General features: G+C 36.1%; 1 protein-coding gene across 1 annotated transcript; it reads left to right on the top strand.

Annotated features, from left to right (window-relative positions):
* Window positions 1-553: 553 nt before the first annotated feature.
* zc3h4 (zinc finger CCCH-type containing 4) lies at window positions 554-12,580 on the top strand. Its single transcript, XM_087284186.1, has 14 exons — window positions 554-858; window positions 3,651-3,885; window positions 4,080-4,187; window positions 6,055-6,283; window positions 6,485-6,633; window positions 6,874-6,970; window positions 7,065-7,198; window positions 7,295-7,396; window positions 7,570-7,681; window positions 7,899-8,008; window positions 8,142-8,605; window positions 8,699-9,033; window positions 9,220-9,465; window positions 9,900-12,580. Exons 1-14 carry the CDS (start codon window positions 779-781, stop codon window positions 11,519-11,521), a joined length of 4,023 nt encoding a protein of 1,340 aa, XP_087140312.1. The 5' UTR covers window positions 554-778; the 3' UTR covers window positions 11,522-12,580.
* Window positions 12,581-21,807: the final 9,227 nt, after the last annotated feature.

Genomic DNA, 21,807 nt, shown 5'->3' with positions numbered 1-21,807 from the left:
AATGATTGTTTTCTAGATCTGTGCTTGCAAAATAGAATCAAATAAAAAGTTGAGTTGTATAAAACTGATACTTTAGAGTTATTATATTCAATTATATATATATATATATATATATATATATATATATATATATATATATATACATATATATATACATATATATATATATATATATATATATATATATATATATATATATATATATATATATATATATATATATATATATATATATATATAGGTCCAGAATAGGTATTGAAACATATGATACCAAAGATAATGCAATGTTGATATATTTTAACTGCAAGGCCCCTTTTTTGATAAAACAGTAATAATACAATGAATAATGATAATAATAATGATGATGATAATAATAATAAATACTGATAAAAATAACGTTTTATATTAAGATATTATGTGCATGATTACAGTTAATATATACTATTTTAACTATTACATTACCCTTAGAGTAAAAAAAAAAGTGTTTTTTTTTCATGACCCGATCGGTCATTTCCGTGACAGTCGACGTCACGTAAGTCCGCCCATTCTCTTCGGAGAAGAAGCGTCGCCATTTTAAGAGAATGAGTTTCATTTCACATCGCAACTGTAGGACGGAGAACCTCAGGAACGTTTTCAACCTGTTTCTCTTTTAAACTGTTAGGGGGGAATTGACTACAATGAACTGAATCTCTTCCTAATGCCAATCAACAAGTAGATCAAAGTCAAGTAACGCATAAGACAGTTGATTTTTTGCACTGAATGTAGTACGTTAGAGGAAATGGCTGTGGAAAGCATGACTGTCCATCCAAACTCCCCAACAGCCAACCACGAACACAACAGCCTTCTCACTGACGAAAGGTCGAGTAATATCATCATATTTCTATCCAACTATTGATTTGTCCTTTGCTTTTTTCCAAAAACAAAAAGCACGGGCATTTGCTTTTTTTCTTTCAAAGGGATTAAAGTCGCCTTTTCTGGGAAACGTACAGAGGTAACGAAACGCCATCTTGAAACGTTACACAGCGCAATCTGGAAGGTCACAAGCGAATCAGGAAAACATTCAGAATATGATCAAATTGACATTTTCAGTCACTTTCTAATGTTTTTTTAGTGATCGAAGACCATGGGGCCACCCCTACGTCAAAACATTGATCCTGTAACAGTGTTTTCATCACAGATAAAGAACAGATGGACAAAAGAAATCACAAGCTAATTTTTTTTTGTTATAGACCTAAAATTAAACTCCGACTTATTACCACAACGCAAACCGTATGTTATGTGGTAAAACTGATCCCTTTTTACGCATTAAGGAATTTGTTTATCCATCGCGAGGCCTGGACCGAGCTAAAGCTAGCAGTGCTAACAGTTAGCCAACAGTTTAGCAACAAAACACGGCTAACGGAAGCTAATGAATAGCGACGGATTAGCACGGTTTATAACTTGGCGTCTGATTAATTATTCCTTATTTAATTGGTCATCGAATGCAATACGATTTAGTTTATCTTAACGTAATAACGCAAATTTTAGTTCGGGATGATAATTTGTCTCCCTTTAGCGCTTAGCACTTATGCTAAGTGTCACGAGCTACGCACATAGATTTATTGGAGACGTCACTAAAATAACTTAAATATTTTTATTCCTTTAGGGTTTGGTTGCTTGAGCGTTACATTTGTGTTTTAACGTTAATAGGAGCTATGTAATCATAACTCATCCGCTTTTGTTTTTTAAAATAAGTTGTTAAAACATACAGGTACATTAAAATTAATGTAGTATATGATTTTATTTATTTTAAATATTTATTTTATATTTATGTCTTATTAGTAGCACGACATATGCCTGTTGATTCGGATTATAAAAATGTTTTAGGTTTCTTTACATTTAAGCTTCATGGGCTTTAATTTGGTTAAATGCCGTTACTTTTAGTCCTCCACATGAATTAATTTGTTGACAGTAGAAATAAATGTTAAATTGTTATTAATCTAGTAAATATGCCACAACAGGTGTCCCTGTTTTTCATACACTTCTTTTATTGTAATTTAGTTAGCTTAATGTACACATGCATCCCTTCATGGTCCAGTGCTGTTCAATGTCTCAGAAGCATTCAAGGTCTTATCAGAACACAAAAGTGGTTAACCATTTTGCCCAAACTGCAACCTTTCACCTCCCTTATGCATACATAAGTATTTCACAGTAAGTATTGCCAGAAATGTACAGGCCAAGTTATTTTATATATCTTTGCATGCAATTGTCTTTTATTACTTGCATACATACAGTGAACATACTTTGAATGATTATTATTTTTTAAGTTAGTTGTAAATTTGCCAAGAATTTCTTGCAACACCTTATGGCTAGATCCATTTTTGTTACATTGTATACATACTTTTTTTTTTTGCTTTTGTCAGATGTTATTTATTTCAAAGTGTGTTTGACAAGTAAATAATGCGAGGGAGCCCCATTTATAATTTTGTTTGAACCTATTGTTTTGTCATTGTATTCAAAAACATTAGAATGAAAAATTACAGAATCAAATGAGGTTTTTAAAAAAGGTGGTCTCCTTATTTACTGAGAGCCCACTATGTTATGTAACTATATTTTGTTTCACAACATGCTAATAATACCCATGAAATATTTTTGTTGACATAGAGATGAATGGATTTGTAGTTAATCATTAGTGACCATTTACCAATTGATTCTTTCTGTACTGTTTTAAAAACATTACCTGTTCAGAAGAACAGATAACTTGAGTTTAGCCATGGAAGATATGGTTCTTACAGTCCACTGATGAGGAAGTTTGTATTTTTATAATGATTTTGAGTTTTTTATATTATTAGTTAAATGTAAAAGTTTTGTCTTTAAAGTTTGGCAAATTGACTAATTTTTTATTGTTATTACTAATAGCATAAAGCTTTTTTTAAACTAGCTAAAGTTACTTAAAATATACTACAATATAAATATGTAAATGTGTCAGTTGGTTGATACTTGTGGAAACTTGTGTATCTTGAATCATATCTCATCCATGGCTTTGCATTTAGGTTCATGTTTTAGCAAATCCTTTTCCTGAAGTTTCCTTTTTCAGGAGTAAAGTTTAGGGGTTAATTGATAATGTTTTGTCAATGCGCACTGTAAAGTGCAGCAATGTTTCTCTGTCTTATGTGACTGCTCCTTATCTTTGTTTTGAAGTGTAGTCCTGTCTAAACCTTATAATTGCTTACTATACAACCTATATGTTAGATCTTCTATAAACAGGGTGGCTCTGTAGTGACTCAGAGTTGCTTTGAGCAATGCACAAATGAGCACTGAACATTTGACACCCCTAGTGTGATTCTCAACACAACTAAATTACAATGTTGCATCTGTAGATTGGCAGCAGTGTTCATAAAGACATCTCTCTTACTCTCTTCACTTGTAGTGTTTAATAGTCAGACCAGCAGAAATAGACATGCCAGAATTAAGAATGAAGGCCCATTTAATAGCTAATCAATATAGTGGACCATGATAATGCACTCCCATAATTTTGAAAACCGTAACCATTGTGCAGCTGTCAGTTATAGATGAAGAACAAATAAGGGTTCTTGAGTCAAAAAAAAAAAAGGTCTGTCATTTTTTGTTTTGAGTTCTGACTTTCATCATTTGTTTTCCATGTTAAACAGGCAGGAAGATGGGGAATTGGAAGAAGGTGAGTTGGAGGATGATGGTGGAGAGGCAGAGGTGCCCAGTGGAGAGGTGGCTGATCCCCAGGATAAACCTCGCCACAGCAAGGAGCGCCATGCCAGTGAATCAAATGATGAGGAAAAGTCACATCGGCGCAGGAGAAAGAGAAAGAGGGAGCGAGAGCGTGAAAAAGAAAAAAGGAGGGCCAAGAAAAAGCGTAAATCAAAGCACAAGGTAAGTGCTTATATTAATATGTTTTTATTTAGTTTTTTATGATCACCCTGTCTACATTTATTTATAATTTATAACAGTAATCTACAGATTAATAGTTTTCTGTAAAATGTGATGCAAATGTGAAAAAAAATCCATAAAAAGTATTTAAATGGTAGTGTATTTATTTGTTTTCAATGTTTTTCTGCATGATACAGCGTCACCAGTCATCCAGTGATGAGTACTCGGACTACAGTGACGAATCAGATTACAGTCCATCTGAAAAGAGGAAGTACAGGGAATACAGCCCACCATACCCCCCCACTGTGAGTAAAACTTTTGTGTTTAGCTCTTGACACAATATCCTAACTACATGACATTCAATTAGATTCCAGCGGAAAGTAATTGTCCACACTAAATGTGAATCGGCAACATTTTTTTCATATGACGTGATTAAATTTAATAAATTGGGAATAAGTTTACCATCAAAAAAGTACATAATGTGTAACTAATGTGATCTTTGTCTTGTAATACTTTTGTTTGTTCACAGACTTAATGTTACAGTTTTAAGTTTGAACTCATAGCACACTTTAAACATTAAATAAGGTTAGGATTGGGCGATATTGCAAAAAATTTATAAGCATATCATGTTTCAAATCATTCGATATCGATAATTATTGAATATTTTTTAACAATACATTTAGGAATATTAGGATTTTATTTTGTTATTTAACCACTATTTTACTTTACCAACAGTACTTGGGCAAATAGTTTTAATAGTCAAAAATAAAAAATATGTAAACAAAATATCTGATCTCTTCATAATAAAGTAAACATAATTGATAAAGAGACTCTTATAACTTGATGAATAAAATGTTACAAAGTGTCTCCAATGTTAAAGCTTAAATACTGAACAATCAAAGCAAACTTTAAGGAGTGAATAATAATGGTACAGTAAACCTCAAACTCAATCAACAACCCAAATTATGATAATCAAATCTGAGCTTTCAAGTAAAGGAATCAACCATCATTATTTAAATACATATTGTAACGTTTAAATTGTAAAGTTGAATGACTATATTACCCCTTATGCTAAAACAAATTGTTCAGATGAGGTGCTAGTGTCTGGGATGCCAAGAAAAGAAACCAAAAAGCCACTCTTGTGACATCCTTACATCCGCTTGCACAGCATGTGCGAATCACTCCCATGAGCGTATCGTGCATGTCACTTGCCTCCATTGGAAATGACGAACTTAAGGCTCCTACACACCGGGATGCTTTTCATTTGCGTTTATCGTCAGTGTTTTACAAGACGTTTTTCCGCATTCAAACCAAAGCGATTTTCACTGGCATCAAGCAGAAGAGCATGCAAAATCCCTCCTTCACGTTATATGGCGCTACACAACTTTAAGCTTCCGACACCGAAACACAGTTACACAGAAGAAGAGGAAGAGAGGAAGTTCACACGCTTGTTGTTAAAGTTACTTGTGACTCGAATAAAGCATGGATGGTTCAAGTAGAAGCTCTAGCAATGAAGAAATGATTATTGTTCACAGAGCAATAAGCAGCTTCATGTTCATATCGCCTCTGGGCATCTTCTTCAATGTGCACTCGCATTGACAGTTTTGCGCTTGAGCACCTCCAAGTGCTGGTGAACAAAAGTGCCAATCTGCGTTTTTTTTTTTATATGACACTTGCGCCTGCTGTTTTGCGCGTTGGTGTGCACGATCACTTTGACGCCCTTTATATAGTCACTAGGCGTTAAACGTTGACAGAAAACGCGAGCAAAAAACTTCTCGGTGTGCACATGCCTTTAGACCCAAGCTTCCAAGGTGCACGATCAGCAGCCTTATTTTAATAAAACTATAGCGCCTCGTACCAAAACTACATACCAAATCTTTTTTTTTTTTATTATCAATATTGACAATGGTGTTCGGTCAATAAATATCAATACCAATTTTATCGCCTAGCCCTAAATAATGCTTATAATCAGTACCTTAGATCATTATTATCAAAGTTTGTTTTCTAGTTCTGTTTCTTATCATTGTAGCCTGTTTGGACAATTTATATTGATTTACATGGAAAAGGCACCCTAGTGTCATATTACAATATAGCATTAAACATCAACTCCAGTGATAAAACGCACCAGTCTTCCAGTCAGATTGGGTTTTAATCTCTATCTGTATTTTGTAGTCTCAAGGAGGCTACTCTTCTGCTCCCTCTGGTCATGGCGGTCCCATGTCAAAAAAAGGTGGTTATATGAAGATTGATAAGCAGGGCTATGGTGGCTATGATGACTACGAGGAGGAAACGTATGAAGGTGAAGACGATGAGGACATGGGTGACGATGACTATGATGACTTCGCCAAGGAGCTGAACCAGTACCGCAAGGCCAAAGAGGTTGGAGGTCCACGTGGCAGAGGTGAATGATTATTTTAATATATGGCTTATAATTTAGTCGTTTTGCCAGAATGTGTTGTTACATATTAATATAAGCACTGTATTTTCTTGTATTATTTAGTAGTGGTCATGTGAAGTATGTATTTTGGCTGCAGTGTTATTAGTATGACAAGAATCATGTTTGTGAATTCACAAGTATGTAATCTTAACTACTGTCACAAAGGGGGCAAAAACCGCATGAAGAACTTGAGAGGTCGAGGCAGAGGAGGAATGAGAGGACGTGGTGGAAGAGGTGGCGGCAGAGGGAGAGGACGAGGCAAAATGGGTGGAGAGAATGATGATGGTGATGGCATGTATGGAGAGGATATGGAGGTGGGTCACAGTTAATTAAATGTCAAGGAACTTTGATGTTTTAATTTCCAGAAAAATATATGTATTTGCCATAAGAATAGTTATAGGGAATACCCTACATAATGCCCTAACCTGTTTTGTGAGTGTTTTTTAAATATGAAAAATACTGAAATTTTTATATCCCGTCTGTCTCTCAAATGGGATCTGTCATTGTTACTAAGAAAGGTATAAGAGTTAAGTCAGTTAACTTTTGTTTAACAGTATGGAGATGATGACTATGACAACATGGGAGATGATGACTATGATGACTACTCAAAAGAGCTAAACCAATACAGGAAAACGAAGGACAGAGGGCGGGGTGAGCTATAGATGTAGGAATACATCCAAATCTTAGGTCAGCACGGAAGTGGATTGTGTTTGTAGTTTAATACCTTGCCTTTTAATTTGCTTAGGTGGAAAAGGTGGGCGAGGTCGTGGTCGAGGAAAAGGAGGTCGAGGAATGAATCGGGGAAGAGGGAGGAATCGAGGAAGGGGCCGTGGAGGAGATCAAGGTCCTGATGATGATAACAGTGGAGATAAGGACATGGTAGTGAGAAAGTTCTTCAGAATATCTTTTTATTTTGTAATTATCGGCAGAACATAAATTATCATCTAAATTATTGTACCTTACTGACTAATTTAGGATGGATCTGGTCCCCCAAGAAGGAATGATCAGGAGAAACATGGGCCAGAGAAGAAGGGGAAGGCTATTTGCAAATACTACATTGAGGGTCGCTGCACATGGGTAAGCTCAGCTTTGTAAGACAATGCAAATAAGCTAACGTAATTTAGTTTTTTTTGTATTTAGGAGCATTGATATAAATGAGTCATGTCTAATTTATGAGATTATGCAAAATAACATGACTTGTTGACAACGAGGAATTAATTCTGTTTTAATTTCTGTCAATTTATCTTCAGGGTGACCACTGTAATTTCAGCCATGACATTGAGTTGCCTAAGAAGAAAGAACTATGCAAGTTCTACATCACTGGCTTCTGTGCACGAGCAGAAAATTGTCCCTACATGCATGATATCCTTTGGTCATTTTGCTTGCTGAGTCTGACATTATCATTTATATATATATATATATATATATATATATATATATATATATATATATATATATATATATATATATATATATATATAGATACACACACATTTTAATGATACATATGGTTGCAGTCTTATGCTGCAAAAGAGTAAGAGTTTCCAATTGTGTTAATAACTTCTTGACTTCACTGCACGTGATTTCCCTTGCAAGCTGTTCCATACCACAGGGAACTGTGTGAATGGCGAGGAGTGCATGTTCTCTCATGACTCCCTAACAGAAGATACTCAAGAGTTGCTCGATAAGGTAATCTTAACATATATGTTGAAAAATATAGCTGATGCTTTGTAATTGTTGTTTCTGTACACCACTGGTGTGTGTGTGTGAATGTATGTATGTGTGTTATAATATATAATTTTTCTTTAATTATTTTATAAAGATGCTGGCAGAGGATGCAGAAGCTGGTGCAGAAGATGAGAAAGAGGTTGAGGAACTGAAAAAGCAAGGCATTAACCCTCTTCCTAAACCACCCCCTGGTGTTGGCCTTCTCCCAACTCCACCAAGACCTTCCCCAGGGGATTCTTCAACGCCCATGGAGTTTGGAATGCCTAGTGCCCCACATGGTAACATCCCTCCAAGTGGTCCACCGGCCCCAGGCCCTGGTGTTGGGCCTGTTCCTGGACCTGGACCTGGACCTGGTCCTGGTCCTGGAATTGGGCCCTGCCCAGTTCCCCCTCCTCCCTGCACTGATGGAGGCACCTTCCAAGGGCCTCCTCCAACTGGCCCTCCACCCCCTATGGGCCCACCACCTGTTTGTGGAGGAAATGCAGGAAAGAAGATCCCCTCCTTATTTGAAATTGTTGTGAAGCCCACAGGACAGCTTGCACAAAAACTGGGTGTCAGGTAAGCTATTCCTCTTTTTTTGAAGGTCCTCTTTTTTGATGTTTATTTACCAGCTGTAAGCAGAATATAATGACACAGATCCTATCTTTACAGAGGACCAGTTCCTGCCAATGCTTCTGCAGGTACTGCAGGACCTCAAGGACCACCTCCAGGTCCCCCAGGTGCACCTCCACCTCGCTTTCCCCCACCACCAGGTCATATGGGTCCAGGTGGTCCTCATGAGAGGCCTCCTATGGGACCATCTAATATGAATCAAGGCCCTCCATCAATGGGTACAGGACCACCAATGATGCAAAACTTTGTCCAGGGAGAAGGACCACCAAACCCAGGCATGATGTCTCCAGGTGCTGGATCTGCTGGGAATAACTTCTATGATAACTTCTACCAGCAACAGCAAGCAATGTCGATAGATGGAAGTGGAAGAGACTGTGAGTTAATGTCTAATTTTAATAGTAATTTAACCATTTAATCTTATAGTAATTAAATGCATTTAAGAAATATATATGCATTCTTTATAGTTAAATTACGTTTTTTTGTGAACCAATGCTGTAAAGTATATTGTCCCATTCTGTTTTTTTTTCTGAAACGTGAGTATTCTTTGCCTCACTGTACAGGTGACAACTTTCAAGGCATGGGTGGTGGAAACTTCAATGATCAGTCACCTGGGAACCACAACTCTGGAAGTATGGAGAGTGGAGCTAATGTAGGCCCGTCAAATCAGACTGGAATGGCAGTGCCTGATTTCCTGCCTCCAGCGCAGAGGGTGCTTTTTATGAGACTCCAGCAGAAGCAGCAGGAGGATGAAGAGAGAGCCAGGAGGCTAGCTGATGGAGGAGGAACTGAGAGGGAGAATGAAGGAGGTAATACTCCATAAGTCCATGTTTTGGTACTAGATAACAAAACGTTATATGATTTTCAGTAGAAACAGAAAGTGTAGCATTTCAACAGTAATTTATTGCCTTGGATACCTTTCTAGTTTCTATAACATTTTTGTTATGCAAATAGAATAGGTTTTCAGGGGCTGACTTCAAATGTATATGTTGCCAAAGCTATTTCTGGGAAGGAAACCTCTCAAGGACTCTACTCAGAGTTTGACCCTGCCCAGGACCTCATAATACTGTAAACATCCTCTAGCCTGGGGTTGTGCAATCTTGCCATAAAATAATAATATCTCTCCACTAGATGGTGCTTTCTGTCACTGATTGAAATTACACAGGCTGATGTTTCAGATTATAGACTACCAGTGAAGAAAACTGACTGAACTCTGAATCATTTCACTTCTATTTACTTACAGGAGATTCAGCAAACTGGTATTCTAGTGAAGATGAGGATGGTGGTGGCAGCGTCACTTCAATTCTGAAAACACTACGACAACAAACCCAGAACCAAGGCCCTGCCAAGCCTGATGGAGCTCCAAGTGACCCTCGTCTACAAAAATCTCAGCCTACACCGGCACCCAGCAGACCAGCAGACCCCAGGCTGGCACGGGATCCACGTCTATCCCGCAACACAGACTCTTCTCAGGCACCCGAGGCCTCATCTTCCCTATCTCCTACCCCTTCAGACCCCCGTCTTGCCCGACATGCAGCTGCACATGCCTCTAAACCCGAGCCACCACTTGTGTACAAACCGCCACCTTTGACCGCTCCAGCCAGCAATGAGGAAGAGGAGGGTGAAAGGATGCTGAGGGACAAGCCTGTGCCCATCCCTCTTGACCCTTTAATGGGCATGGCTTTACGCGATCCCCGCTCACAACTACAGCAGTTCAGCCACATCAAAAAGGATGTAGTTCTTCAAAAGCCTTCATTTTCTAAGGCGGTGCTGTGGAGTCCAGAAGACCTCATCCCTATCCCCATCCCTAAACAAGACTTGCTCCCACTACCCCCTGGCATCCCACCAGTCACTACCATTGACCCCCGCCTATCCCGCACACAGCCCCCTCATCACTCCTCTATTCTCCCACCTACTGTTGTTCCTCCTCCTGCTCCTGTTGAGCAATCGAATCAGTCCTCCTCTTCCCTACCAGACTTTGAGCTACTCTCCCGTATCCTTAAAACTGTTAACGCCTCTTCATCAAGCCCTGTTCAAGGCGCTTCTACGGGAATCTCATCACCTCCGTCCGTCTCATCTGAAAAGCCCATTGACCCTCGTATGGCACGAAAAACCCCTGCTGACCCCCGATTACAGCCTCAAAAATCTGCCCTTAAGACCACCTCAGAGCCACTTGTTCCTCAAGGATCTCCCCCTACTAGTTCCTTATCTCCACCATCCTCCAGTCCCACCATTGCACCATATGATCCTCGGCTGCTATCAGCAGGAGGCTCGGTTCGAAGTGTGGGATCTGCCAGTGTAGGTAGTAGCAGCGGTGGCACCAGTGTGCTGAGCGGCATCAGTTTATACGACCCTCGGAGTCAAGGCGCAGACAAGACAGAGGGTTCAGTGGCCACTAGAAACAGTAGTCCTCCTCCTGAGCCCAAATCAAGCGAAAGTACAACTGCTTCAGCTAAGCCTAAGTCTAAAGAGCCACTGTTTGTGCGCAAGTCAGCACTGGACCAGCCTGAACCAGAGAAGAGCTCGACTGAGCAAACTACAGATCGCTACAATAGCTACAACCGCCCCCGACCCAAACCTTCACCCTCACCCAATGCAGGGACTGCCGCAGCGCCGACAGCTACAAGTGGTCCATCCACAGCTGGTCAAGGCACTACCGTTTCTGCAGAGCAACCCGCAGCAGTCCACAATCTACCTGTATCCACACTGTTCACCATGGTAAAGCAGGTCAACAAGCCAAGCGGCACTGGTAGCCCATTTGGCGGCAGTAGCCCAGCACAGCCTGATACGGCTGAGCAGGACAACGCTTCTTTAAAAGACGTTTTCAAAGGCTTTGACCCCACAGCGTCACCGTTTTGCCAGTGAAACTACTGTGTTGTGCACTGCTTTTTGGACTTTTAGGTGTGCTGCTTCACAGATTGACGGTATATAAATAACCTCCCATGCCAGGTTTCACGCCACAGTATTCGCGGAAAGATTTCTATTGGACGGTTGGGATAGGGAGGGATTATGTCTGTACAAGTGATGGAAAGATGAAAATTAAATGTCTATTTTAAAACCAAATGAGAAAGTTTAAATAAATGTTCATTTTAAGGACCTCTATGGGTGGTGTGTAGATCAGAAGACACAGAATTGCATACATTTTGGCATTACAAAAGTTAATTTCATCAGCATACACCAAACAGGTTAGTTGGATTATGACCATCCTGACTGACAGCAGGGAGACTTCATTTACTGCCACTCCCTCTGCGTCCTGTGGAGGAACTGAACGAGTTCCTGTTGTTTAGCGGCACGTTTCATTTGCTTCCCATCAATTATTTAGATCCTTTTAAGAAATTTTAGCTCTGTTTCCGCTCTGCTTAGACTAGTTCGCTTCTTTTTCATGTCTGTATGAACGATCTTTATATTCCCATTGCTACATATTTGTGTTTAGTGTGTTGCCACTCCATGGATGAGACCTACCATTGTATGTTTGACATGTGAAATCATTTTAATTTATTTTTTATACTTAAGCGGTCTGCTCTTTTTGTTTTCTTTGTAACGTGACTGTCACATTGATTCATTTTATGAATGTATATATATACATAAAATATAAATATATATACATGTGTATAGTACATATTCTTCCCATCTGGTTTGTAAATTAACTTGGAATTGTGCAACAGCTGATGTTGATGGTAAAATATATCATGTCTTTTCTTTAGTTCTCTCACAGTTCTGTCACGCTTTCCTGAAACAGGTGGTATGTCTCAATGACTGCTCTGAATTTTCCTGAGTTTTGTTTTTTTGGGTTGCCTCTCTGCAAAATGACGGCTTTGTAAATTGAGAAGTGTCCATATTTGACAAAAAGGTAACATTTTGTAACCATTCATTGTAGGTGAAGTTGTGAAGTATTTAATAAACGCAATACCAGATTGAAAATGAGCTTGGCCTCAAACTATGGGTGAATCAGTGGTGGCAGTGGTGGTTTTGTCATGGTTAATTCTCCAGTATGAGTGTGAGAATCATATGAGTCATTTCCTCTAAATTCCAGGTCTTCAGCATTCCTGTCTCGGAAGTCGGTAGGCATGTAAAAAGGTAAGACCAATCAATTCATTTTCCCATGTAACATTCATATCTCAGGGAGGGTGTAGATTTTAAATCCTGATTTGAATCATTCTGATTTGCAAGCTTTTATTTTTTGATTAAGTTTTATAAAAAGTGAAGATTACAAATGGTAAATTTATGAAAATTTATGAGAGCCAAAAATAATTTCAATCATCATATATTACATTTTTAAACATTTGTATGAAGATATTATTTAATGTACTCCTGGGGATATCGAAAATAAAAAATACATACAATAACAAGACAGAACATGGAATATAAATAAAATGCTAAATAAATCATGATTGAATTTATCATTTATTTATGGACAGGATCATGTATGTTTTTTTGAGACTTAAAACATGGTTAACTGATTTTAATAAAGTAGCATAAAAACATGTCGACTTGTTATATTTTGTACACTTCACTGAATATTGATTTTGGGTTCCCTAAACTTTAAGTGAATGGTTTTTATTATAACAATTTGTTTCTTGGTACCAAGAACATTTAAATAATCTCAAGCCGCAACCCATTTCTAGGCAACATGATCCATACACACTCATTCACGACGGACAATTTAGCCTACCCAATTCACCTGTACCACATGTCTTTGGGCTGTGGGGGAAACCCACGCAAACACAGGGAGAACATGCAAACTCCACACAGAAACGCCAACTGACCCAGCCGAGACTCGAACCAGCGACATTCTTGCTGTGAGGAGACAGCACTACCTACTGCGCCACCGCATCACCCTTTGTCTTATTCAGATTAAGGCAAATAATGCGATTACTGATGACCATGTTAAGATAGTCACCAGAATCTTAACTTTGGGCCTTTAGGTGCAACTTGATGGCACTTACTCAAGATTATACCCATTGTTAACTGGAGAAGGTAAAATTCTGCCGCCAGGCTGAACCCTAAAATGAGGAACCACCGAAAAAGAATACTATTTGACTATGTTTTTACATTTAGTGCATTGTAAACACTTTCTATACAGGGTACTGACACACCCTGCTGTTTATAACTGCAGTTGCAAGTGTGTTGATTTGCTTGGGCAGGAGAAACTGGCCTTGATTAAACAGGCTAATTTTGTGTAATGTGCTTATAAAGTAGCTTAATTTAGCCCTACTCCTTTGTTTGAAGCAGAATGCAAAGCTGCTCTTGGAAGAAAACTGCAGCTGCTTGTCACAGACTCCATCAACTATTTGAACAGAATATGTAAAAGTTAAAATACAATGACCTCTTAAATGATAGTTCACCAAAAATGACATGGTCACGGTTCATTTACCCGCCCAATTCTTGTAGTATTCTTTTTCCTGTTGAACACAAAGGAATATATTTTAAAAATGTTGGAAACCAGTAGCCATTGATATCTGTAGTGAACTCAAAGAAAACTTAAAAGAAAAAAAGTGGAACAAGCGGAGGGTGAGTAAATGATGACAGAATTTTAATTCACTTTCCTTTTAAAGTTACAACAAAAACCTCTGTATATTCAGTAGTCTTTTAATCTAAGATAAGTGTATTTTGCAAAAAAAAAAAAAAAAAAAACAGCTCATAAAGCTTTAAATGTCATTATAAGTGAAGGTCTCAGCCATTTAATTGGCCATTTATTCAAATGTTTACTGTGGAAAAATTTAGAAAACATTTTACTATAAGCCTATTTTTAGGTTTACTTTCTCTGGATTGGTCCCAATCAAGAACTGTTTAGGAGATCAAGTCGTACTAAACGTCTTGCCAAATTTCTAAAGCCATCATGTTTGTGATTCCCATGTGGTCACAAATACAACCTACTCTTTGGTCCCTCCACCCTATTTCCTGCCCTGTTTGAGGAATTCCACCCAGCGCTCATTTTTCTTGGGATGACTGATCTGAGCCAGGCTCTGCAGCAGGAACGAGATGTCTGCTTAAGAGACCTCAAAAACAAAACTGGCTTCCTTTGGAAAAAAACAGACAGGGAAATTCAGTCACTCTATGAGTGGAGCCTTCCTTTTCATTCAAAACACTTTCTTCCTATTCCACTGGTGGGAATCAAGGGGAAATAACATTTCAAAATAGATTGTTATGTAAAATGATGTGCCAGTTGTGACAAAAATAGCATGGGATATTCAAAGCTCTTTACGTAAAAGTATTATGAAAAAAAAGACTACAACTATATCTGCAGACATAAATTTGTCTGTGGTATCGTATCAATCTGTTTTATTGTGAGATCTTGTAATCCATTAAAAGGTACTGATATACTTACAAAAGAAAACTACTTATAATAATCAAAAAATATTAAATGCAAAAATGTTTATATACACTCACTGGCCACTTTATTAGGAACACCATACTAGTAGCCCTTTGGATCCTCTTTTACCCTCAAAAATGCCTTAATCATTTGTGGCATAGATTCAATAATACTGGAAATATTTCTTAGAGATTTTAATAGATTTTTGCCGTGTTGCCCCACTAATTAAAATAAATATTTTGAAAATATTTGAAAATGTTTTTCATTAAATATTTAAGATAGTGTTAATTTCATGTCATAACATATGCATTTAATCATACTTTGCCTTTGTTATATGTACATCTATAAGCAAAGTTATTAAAATTAAGTATAAAACAGAAAACTAAAATAATGTTAAGGAAATATTTAATGTTTTGATTTAGTTTATTTTAATTTAAGTTAAAAGTTAAATAATTATATATAATAGCTTAAATCTAAATTAAGAAAAATGAATTAAAAGTATTAAAAAAGTTTTCAAAAAACTTTTAAACTTCTGTACTCACTCATGCTCAATGACACTTTCAACTCAACATACATTATGCTGTCTGTGTATGAAAGAGCCGTTTAATGATAATGACTGTGGAGAAATCAGACAGAGACCACTGAGTTCCCACAGCAGCCCCACGGCCCTCTGGGAATGATCTGCACTAAATGGGTCATATAAGCTCTGTTTATTTCTTTTCCTGCTGAGCTGTGCCTTTTCCCAAGTCTGATCTCATAAAATTGCTGTAGTAAATCACACCAGTTTTCTGACATGCCACGGAAACTGAAGTGTTAAGCTCTTTCTGAACTAATATATAGTTAATCATTCTATTTCAGTCCTTCCTTGTGCAATTTGTTCGTATGTCATACTGTATATGTCCTCGTGAAGAGAAGAGACTAAATAGACCATGAATGGAAACATGTAATTAGTTAATAGGTTAAAAATTGCTTCAATTTTGTTTATTTGTTTATGGCAGTCAGGCTTTTACGACATTCTACCACATTTCAACCTACATTTGAGTCTGTACATAGGCTTATTTAATTATTTTGTAGACAGAACAAAATAAGCACTGTTAAATGAACAGTACATGAAGCATGTCTAAAATATGCCAATCAATTTGATGCATGATTCTGAATAAACTGAGATTTCTGATTGGATTTCTGAATTGAGTATGTATGTTTTATATAGCAATTTTATTATTAATTTTTTTAAATTATTATAATTGTTATTAAATTGTTTTAAGATTTACCTGTCCAGGGACTGCAGGTGGAAACTAACATCTTTGGTAAAACCTGGCACAGCGCATCTTTACTTTCAAGATCAGTGTATTTTTGTGCATGTTCCTTGTAAATAAACAAATTCAATTTTAAAATTGAACAACTCAACAAAGTTACATGGTCTCTGACATTTTCAATTGCATTTAAAATACTTATTTTTAAAAACTATTCATAACTCAAGTATAAAGACTTCAATTCTCCTCTTGGTGAAGCAGCATTTTTCAATCAATCTGTTGAATAAATAATTCAGCGACTCATGTTTAAAGACTTTACTTGATAAATCCAACTTTTTGAATCAATGTCATAAATTCAGTGACTTATTATATCAAACCTTCACTTGTTTTATAACTGGAAGATCATTGTTTTGAATCTGTCATTTGAATGAATGGTTTTAATCTAATTACTCACTTAGAAAGACTTACAAAACGTTTTGAAAATAAATCTCTTGATTAAATGGCTCAATAGTTTTAAGACTTAAAGACTTCACATTTTTTTTATTAATCTCTTGAATGAGTGATGACTTGCATATAAAGTTTTTACTTGTTTTATAAGTTAGCAGGTCCAGATCCAGATGTATTTTAAATACATCTTACATTACCTGATGAAGCAGCATTTATGAAAGAATCTCTAGATTTAATGATTCAATAAAATAGTAATACTTCTCTTGTTACATTTCTTGATGAATCAACATTTCATAAAATATTTGAACATACATATTATTAACTTTCTTGGTAATATTATTTTGTGTAACACATCCTTCAGTGAATCAAATGTGTGTATTTGTTTAAATATATTGACATATATTTTATTATTAAAACATTTAAGTTTTCAGTGTTTTGTTGGGGTATTTTGTGTATTCTGTCCTACAATATTCCCTGATTAGTTATTTCAGAGTGTATAGAAACAAACACCTATTTTACAAGAAAAGTGTATTGTAAACGCTTACCATGTCTATCAGCGTAAACTGATTGACGAAGTTATAAATTCACAATGGTATAATCTATTACAATAATATTAGTATTTAAGATACAGATCAGAGCAAACTATTCCTCACTATTTAGAGGGCCAATAGTATCTGGATGTAGCAATTATGATGCAAGCTGAGACTGCATCACTCAGCGATGCAATGTCAGACACAATACACTCATATGGAGCTACTGACGTCACTGTGACGGGTAGGGTTAGGGGTGGGGTTAGGTGAGCCCATTAAAAAGCATTGGACATTAGACCCCTCTCTAGAGGGCTGACCCTCCCATACATGTTGTTTTGATGTCTTCAGGGGTATAAACCATTAATTAGGGGGGTCTCCATATAAAAACTCCTTATAAAAGTGTTTTTTGCATAAGAGGTCCCCTTTAAATGAATAATCTGAAATCTCATTTAGAAAGACTTACTTCTTTTATTACTTATTAATGCAGCTTTTTGAATTAATTAACTTGTTTAGAGTGGCTAAATGTGTCATCTACATATACATATAAGTGGACATATAAATGCATTTGTCTTCCTCATTTAAAAATGTGTAGATTTTAGCATTATTCATAGAATTTATACTTTTACACCATCATTTATACCTTTCAAAGTTTATAAAATGGTTAACAATGTACCCAGTTTGATAACCATTATATACAAAAGAACAACTGTTCTCTATCTGTCAAAAACAGATTTGAATGTTTGCAGTGTTTGTATCAAAGCTTTAATAGACATAACAAAATCCTTGTCTTTAAGAATAAATAGTTGTCTTTGAATCAAGGTTGCGTTCTATGACTGATAAACCGTGCAGCTCTATCACAAGCCACAATAGTCTAGAGTCCAGAATGATTTCATAGCAGAATTACAGCTCTTTTTCCATCTCGGCTTAGTGTGTCATCCTCCCAGTATGCCTTCTGACAGGCCTGAACACTGCGAAAACACTCCGAGCACTAATGCAAACCACATGTCATATCTCAAAATTCCCAGAATTCCCACTGGTAGGGTCGCTCAGCCCGTCAATTGTCCTGCAAAATAGGTCTCTCGTTCAGCATTCCCCGTTTACTGCCCATTCATTCAATACAAACAGTAACATCTTTGAAGGATTGATGACTCCGCCGGTTGACCCGGGGCGTTCTTTCTGGCCCTCTGCGTCAGAGATGACCAGCAACTGAACCCTCAAGTGATTATTTCAACCAGAACAGACATTAGATCCTCCAAAAAATGATGTGTAGGAGGACGCTCTTAATTCTCACATGGTTTCTGCAGTAATCTGTGAATTGGGTGTTGTAACGGATGTATGTGACCTTATTGAAGACTCAAAATGTCACAGAAGCATTTTTGCCAGTATATTTTGTCTGTCAGAGGAGCAAGGGAAAATACTAGGTCAATAAATCATTAGGAAAGTCTTCACTCAGAAAATGAAACATTATGGAAGAGTGTTTTGCCATTTGAGTCATCACTATAAACCTTTAGGTGAAATTTACAAAAAAAACTTGGAAGACTTATTTAAACATGTCTGAGACTGTGAAAAATATACACGTTGAATGCGTGTTAGTTATAATATGGAGCTAGATCAGTTTCAAAAATAATACATTTATGAAATAGAATTCATACATGCACACCAATTTGTAAATTCAAAACACAATTCATAAATACAACACAGTTTGTGAATTTATAAGTAATATTTCGCCAAATTAATTGGATTTGCATATTTATAATTCGTGTTTTGAATTTAACTTTTTTTTGCATATTTTTAATCATGTTTTGATTTTACGAATCGAATTTTGTAAATGTAAAATGTATTGTTGATGTATGAATTATATTTTGTAAATGTATGATTTTTGAGACTGATCTGGCTCCATATTATAAATGTCGGTGCTGTGAATGTTAGAAGTCGGATAATAATTTCAGAGGTAGTCGTTGATGTGAACATTAACTGGAGCTTAAACCCACAGAGCAGTAAAACAGAGACCTGTTTTAAAGGATGGTTTGAAAAAAGCCTTGTGTGCATACTTATAGTCTGAGATCAGCTTGGCCCAGCACATTCTTACTGAAACTGTGTGGACGGTGTTAAACAAATGTTTCCAATCTGGAGAAAATTCATTTAATATAAGTGGGCTTTCTTTGCTGTTTTGAACCTCTTTATAAGTGCTCACGTCTGCATTTATGTCTTTATGTGCACTGATGATCCAGCAGTCAGTATTTAAACAATTCAACTCTGTTTAAATCTGATAACGTCACATTCACTTATCAGTCTTTCTGGAACATTCTGTCATTACAAAGGCCTTTCAAACAATGAAAATGTGTATTGTACACAGTTTTTTTTAAATCACCATTAAGTAATATACTTTGCCGTCAGTACTATATTCAATGCCCAGCATAAATGAGTAGACCCCTCATTATTCTTTCTTTTAAATGTATATTTTCAATATTATGCTAGAGAATGCAATATTATATTTGTGCATTAACATTACATTAATCAGTAACAAAGCCAAGTCTAGAGCTAATCTAACAAAATACCTCAAGAGAACAGTCCAAAAATAAGTACACCCAAACTAATGTTAGTTAAATAACAATTTAAAGGTCCCAGAAAATTGTGACAAAATTCACATTTAGAAGATATAAAGATATAAACATGTAAAGCTTGTAGTTTGTCACTTCCGTCGAAATAGATCAACGGTTTTATTCATGTCTCCTCATACATCAGTTTCTCATTAAATCATCTCTCTCTCTCTCTCTCTCTCTCTCTCTCTCTCTCTCTCTCTCTCTCTCTCTCTATATATATATATATATATATATATATATATATATATATAGTATAGTATAGTATATAATATATATATATAATATCTGACATGCCCCACCCTCTTTAACATGCTTCTCATTTGCTTTTTATTTTATGCACTTCAGCTCAACCTCTCACTGGCAGAGCGGTGATAAAACAAAATGTTATTGCCCGTTTTTAAAAAGGGGAGGAGGAGCTACATTATGACCAGCTCTCTCTTCATTTTTTCGATTGAGTATACATCAAACATAGAATAAAAATGCATATTTCAGAGCACCTCACAGACCATTAAGAATGATAAAAAAATCTAAATTTTGAGAAGAACATTTAATCAATCTTTTCAAGCAAATGAGATATGACTAACATTTTCAAATAAAATAAATCAATTCTGTAATCATGTAATTCATAAAAAATATATGTAATCCAATATAAGAAAATTTAATATGATTATGAGCATTGTAAAAGGTATAATCTAATTACAGGTACTTAATTTTTGGAATTGGATTATTTCACTACGTCATAATTATATGTAATCAGTTACTACCCAGGCGGTTCATTCCGCTGTGGCGACCTCAAATTAATAAAGGGACTAAGCCGAAAAGAAAATGAATGAATGAGTTACTACCCAGCACTATCACTGTCATTGTAGGAGAGCAGTTGACAATACTCAGTTTCCTTGGATTTATGGGTTTGAGTAAAATGTTAATATTTATTTTATCCTATAATGATCTGACCACATTTTCTCCAAACTAAAAAAAATTTAAAAAAAGTTTTTATTTGGTGTGATTGAATACTACGGTTATTCCACCAAATATTGATAACTCTTTTGAAGCAAACACACTAGTATTTGCTATGCAATAATGGATAAACATATGAAAACATTCGTTTAGCAGCTATTTAATGCAACAAAAAGTAATATAAATGACAACCTCTATTCAGGTGTTGTTACAACAGGATATTACAACTCTGTTCCTGTGCTTATGCAATCAGTTTTGCTGAGTTTTAAGACTATTTATGAAACAGACAGGGTAGGGCTCGTCTATCCTATGAGTCAATGCAGAATCAGCTTGGGAGAAAAGCATCTGCAATCCTATGTGGATCTGAACAGCCATAGTTCATCACTAAATGAAACTTCTGTCAAAATTACGAACACCTAATTTTAGTTTGAAACCCAAAAGGGAAATTTTTAACAGAATGTTGGTGCTGCACTCTTTCGACTATAGTTACACTGAGCTGTCAAGCATAAAAAAGACAACAAAACACCATAAAAACATCATAAAAGTTGTCACAGTGTTCAAAGTCTTGTATTTGACCTCTGACCATATACAAATCTGATAAATGAAAATATATGCAAATGACATTTATGACATACAAGTTCATATTTGGATTTCATTTATTTAAAACAGAAGTTATATATTCAGTATATATTTACAAAGATTGCAAAAATGGCAACCATTTCAACCATTTGAATTTCAAATACCGACCAGACAAAAATGTTGGTACACACTTTAATCTAAAAAAGAAAAACTTGAGCAGTCACTGTAGTTATTTCAAAGTGAAAAAAGTATATTTTTTCACTTTTAAAAGTATATAAAATATATAATATTACTAAAGTATATGATTAATCAAATATGACTGAAAATGAACTACTGAAAATCAGAAACTGCTCCCGAATTGTGGTTCAACAGAAGCATTAAAAAAGGCAAACTAATCAAACAGGCTTGGACAAAATTGAATGTACCAACAACTCTGACCATGTATATAACACATAAGTGACATTATATG

Source organism: Danio rerio, chromosome 15, assembly GCF_052040795.2.
Source record: "Danio rerio strain M-AB ecotype USA chromosome 15, GRCz13ab, whole genome shotgun sequence".
NCBI classification, from domain to species: Eukaryota; Metazoa; Chordata; class Actinopteri; order Cypriniformes; family Danionidae; genus Danio; species Danio rerio.
The sequence above is the reverse complement of the archived record's forward strand: the minus strand, read 5'-3'. Positions and strand labels throughout refer to the sequence as shown.

Coding starts and splice junctions, on each gene's coding strand:
- zc3h4 (XM_087284186.1), top strand. CDS start 779: ATGGCTGTGGAAAGCATGACTGTCCATCCAAACTCCCCAACAGCCAAC. Junction 859..3,650: donor AGCCTTCTCACTGACGAAAG/GTCGAGTAATAT, acceptor CATGTTAAACAG/GCAGGAAGATGGGGAATTGG. Junction 8,009..8,141: donor CTCAAGAGTTGCTCGATAAG/GTAATCTTAACA, acceptor TATTTTATAAAG/ATGCTGGCAGAGGATGCAGA.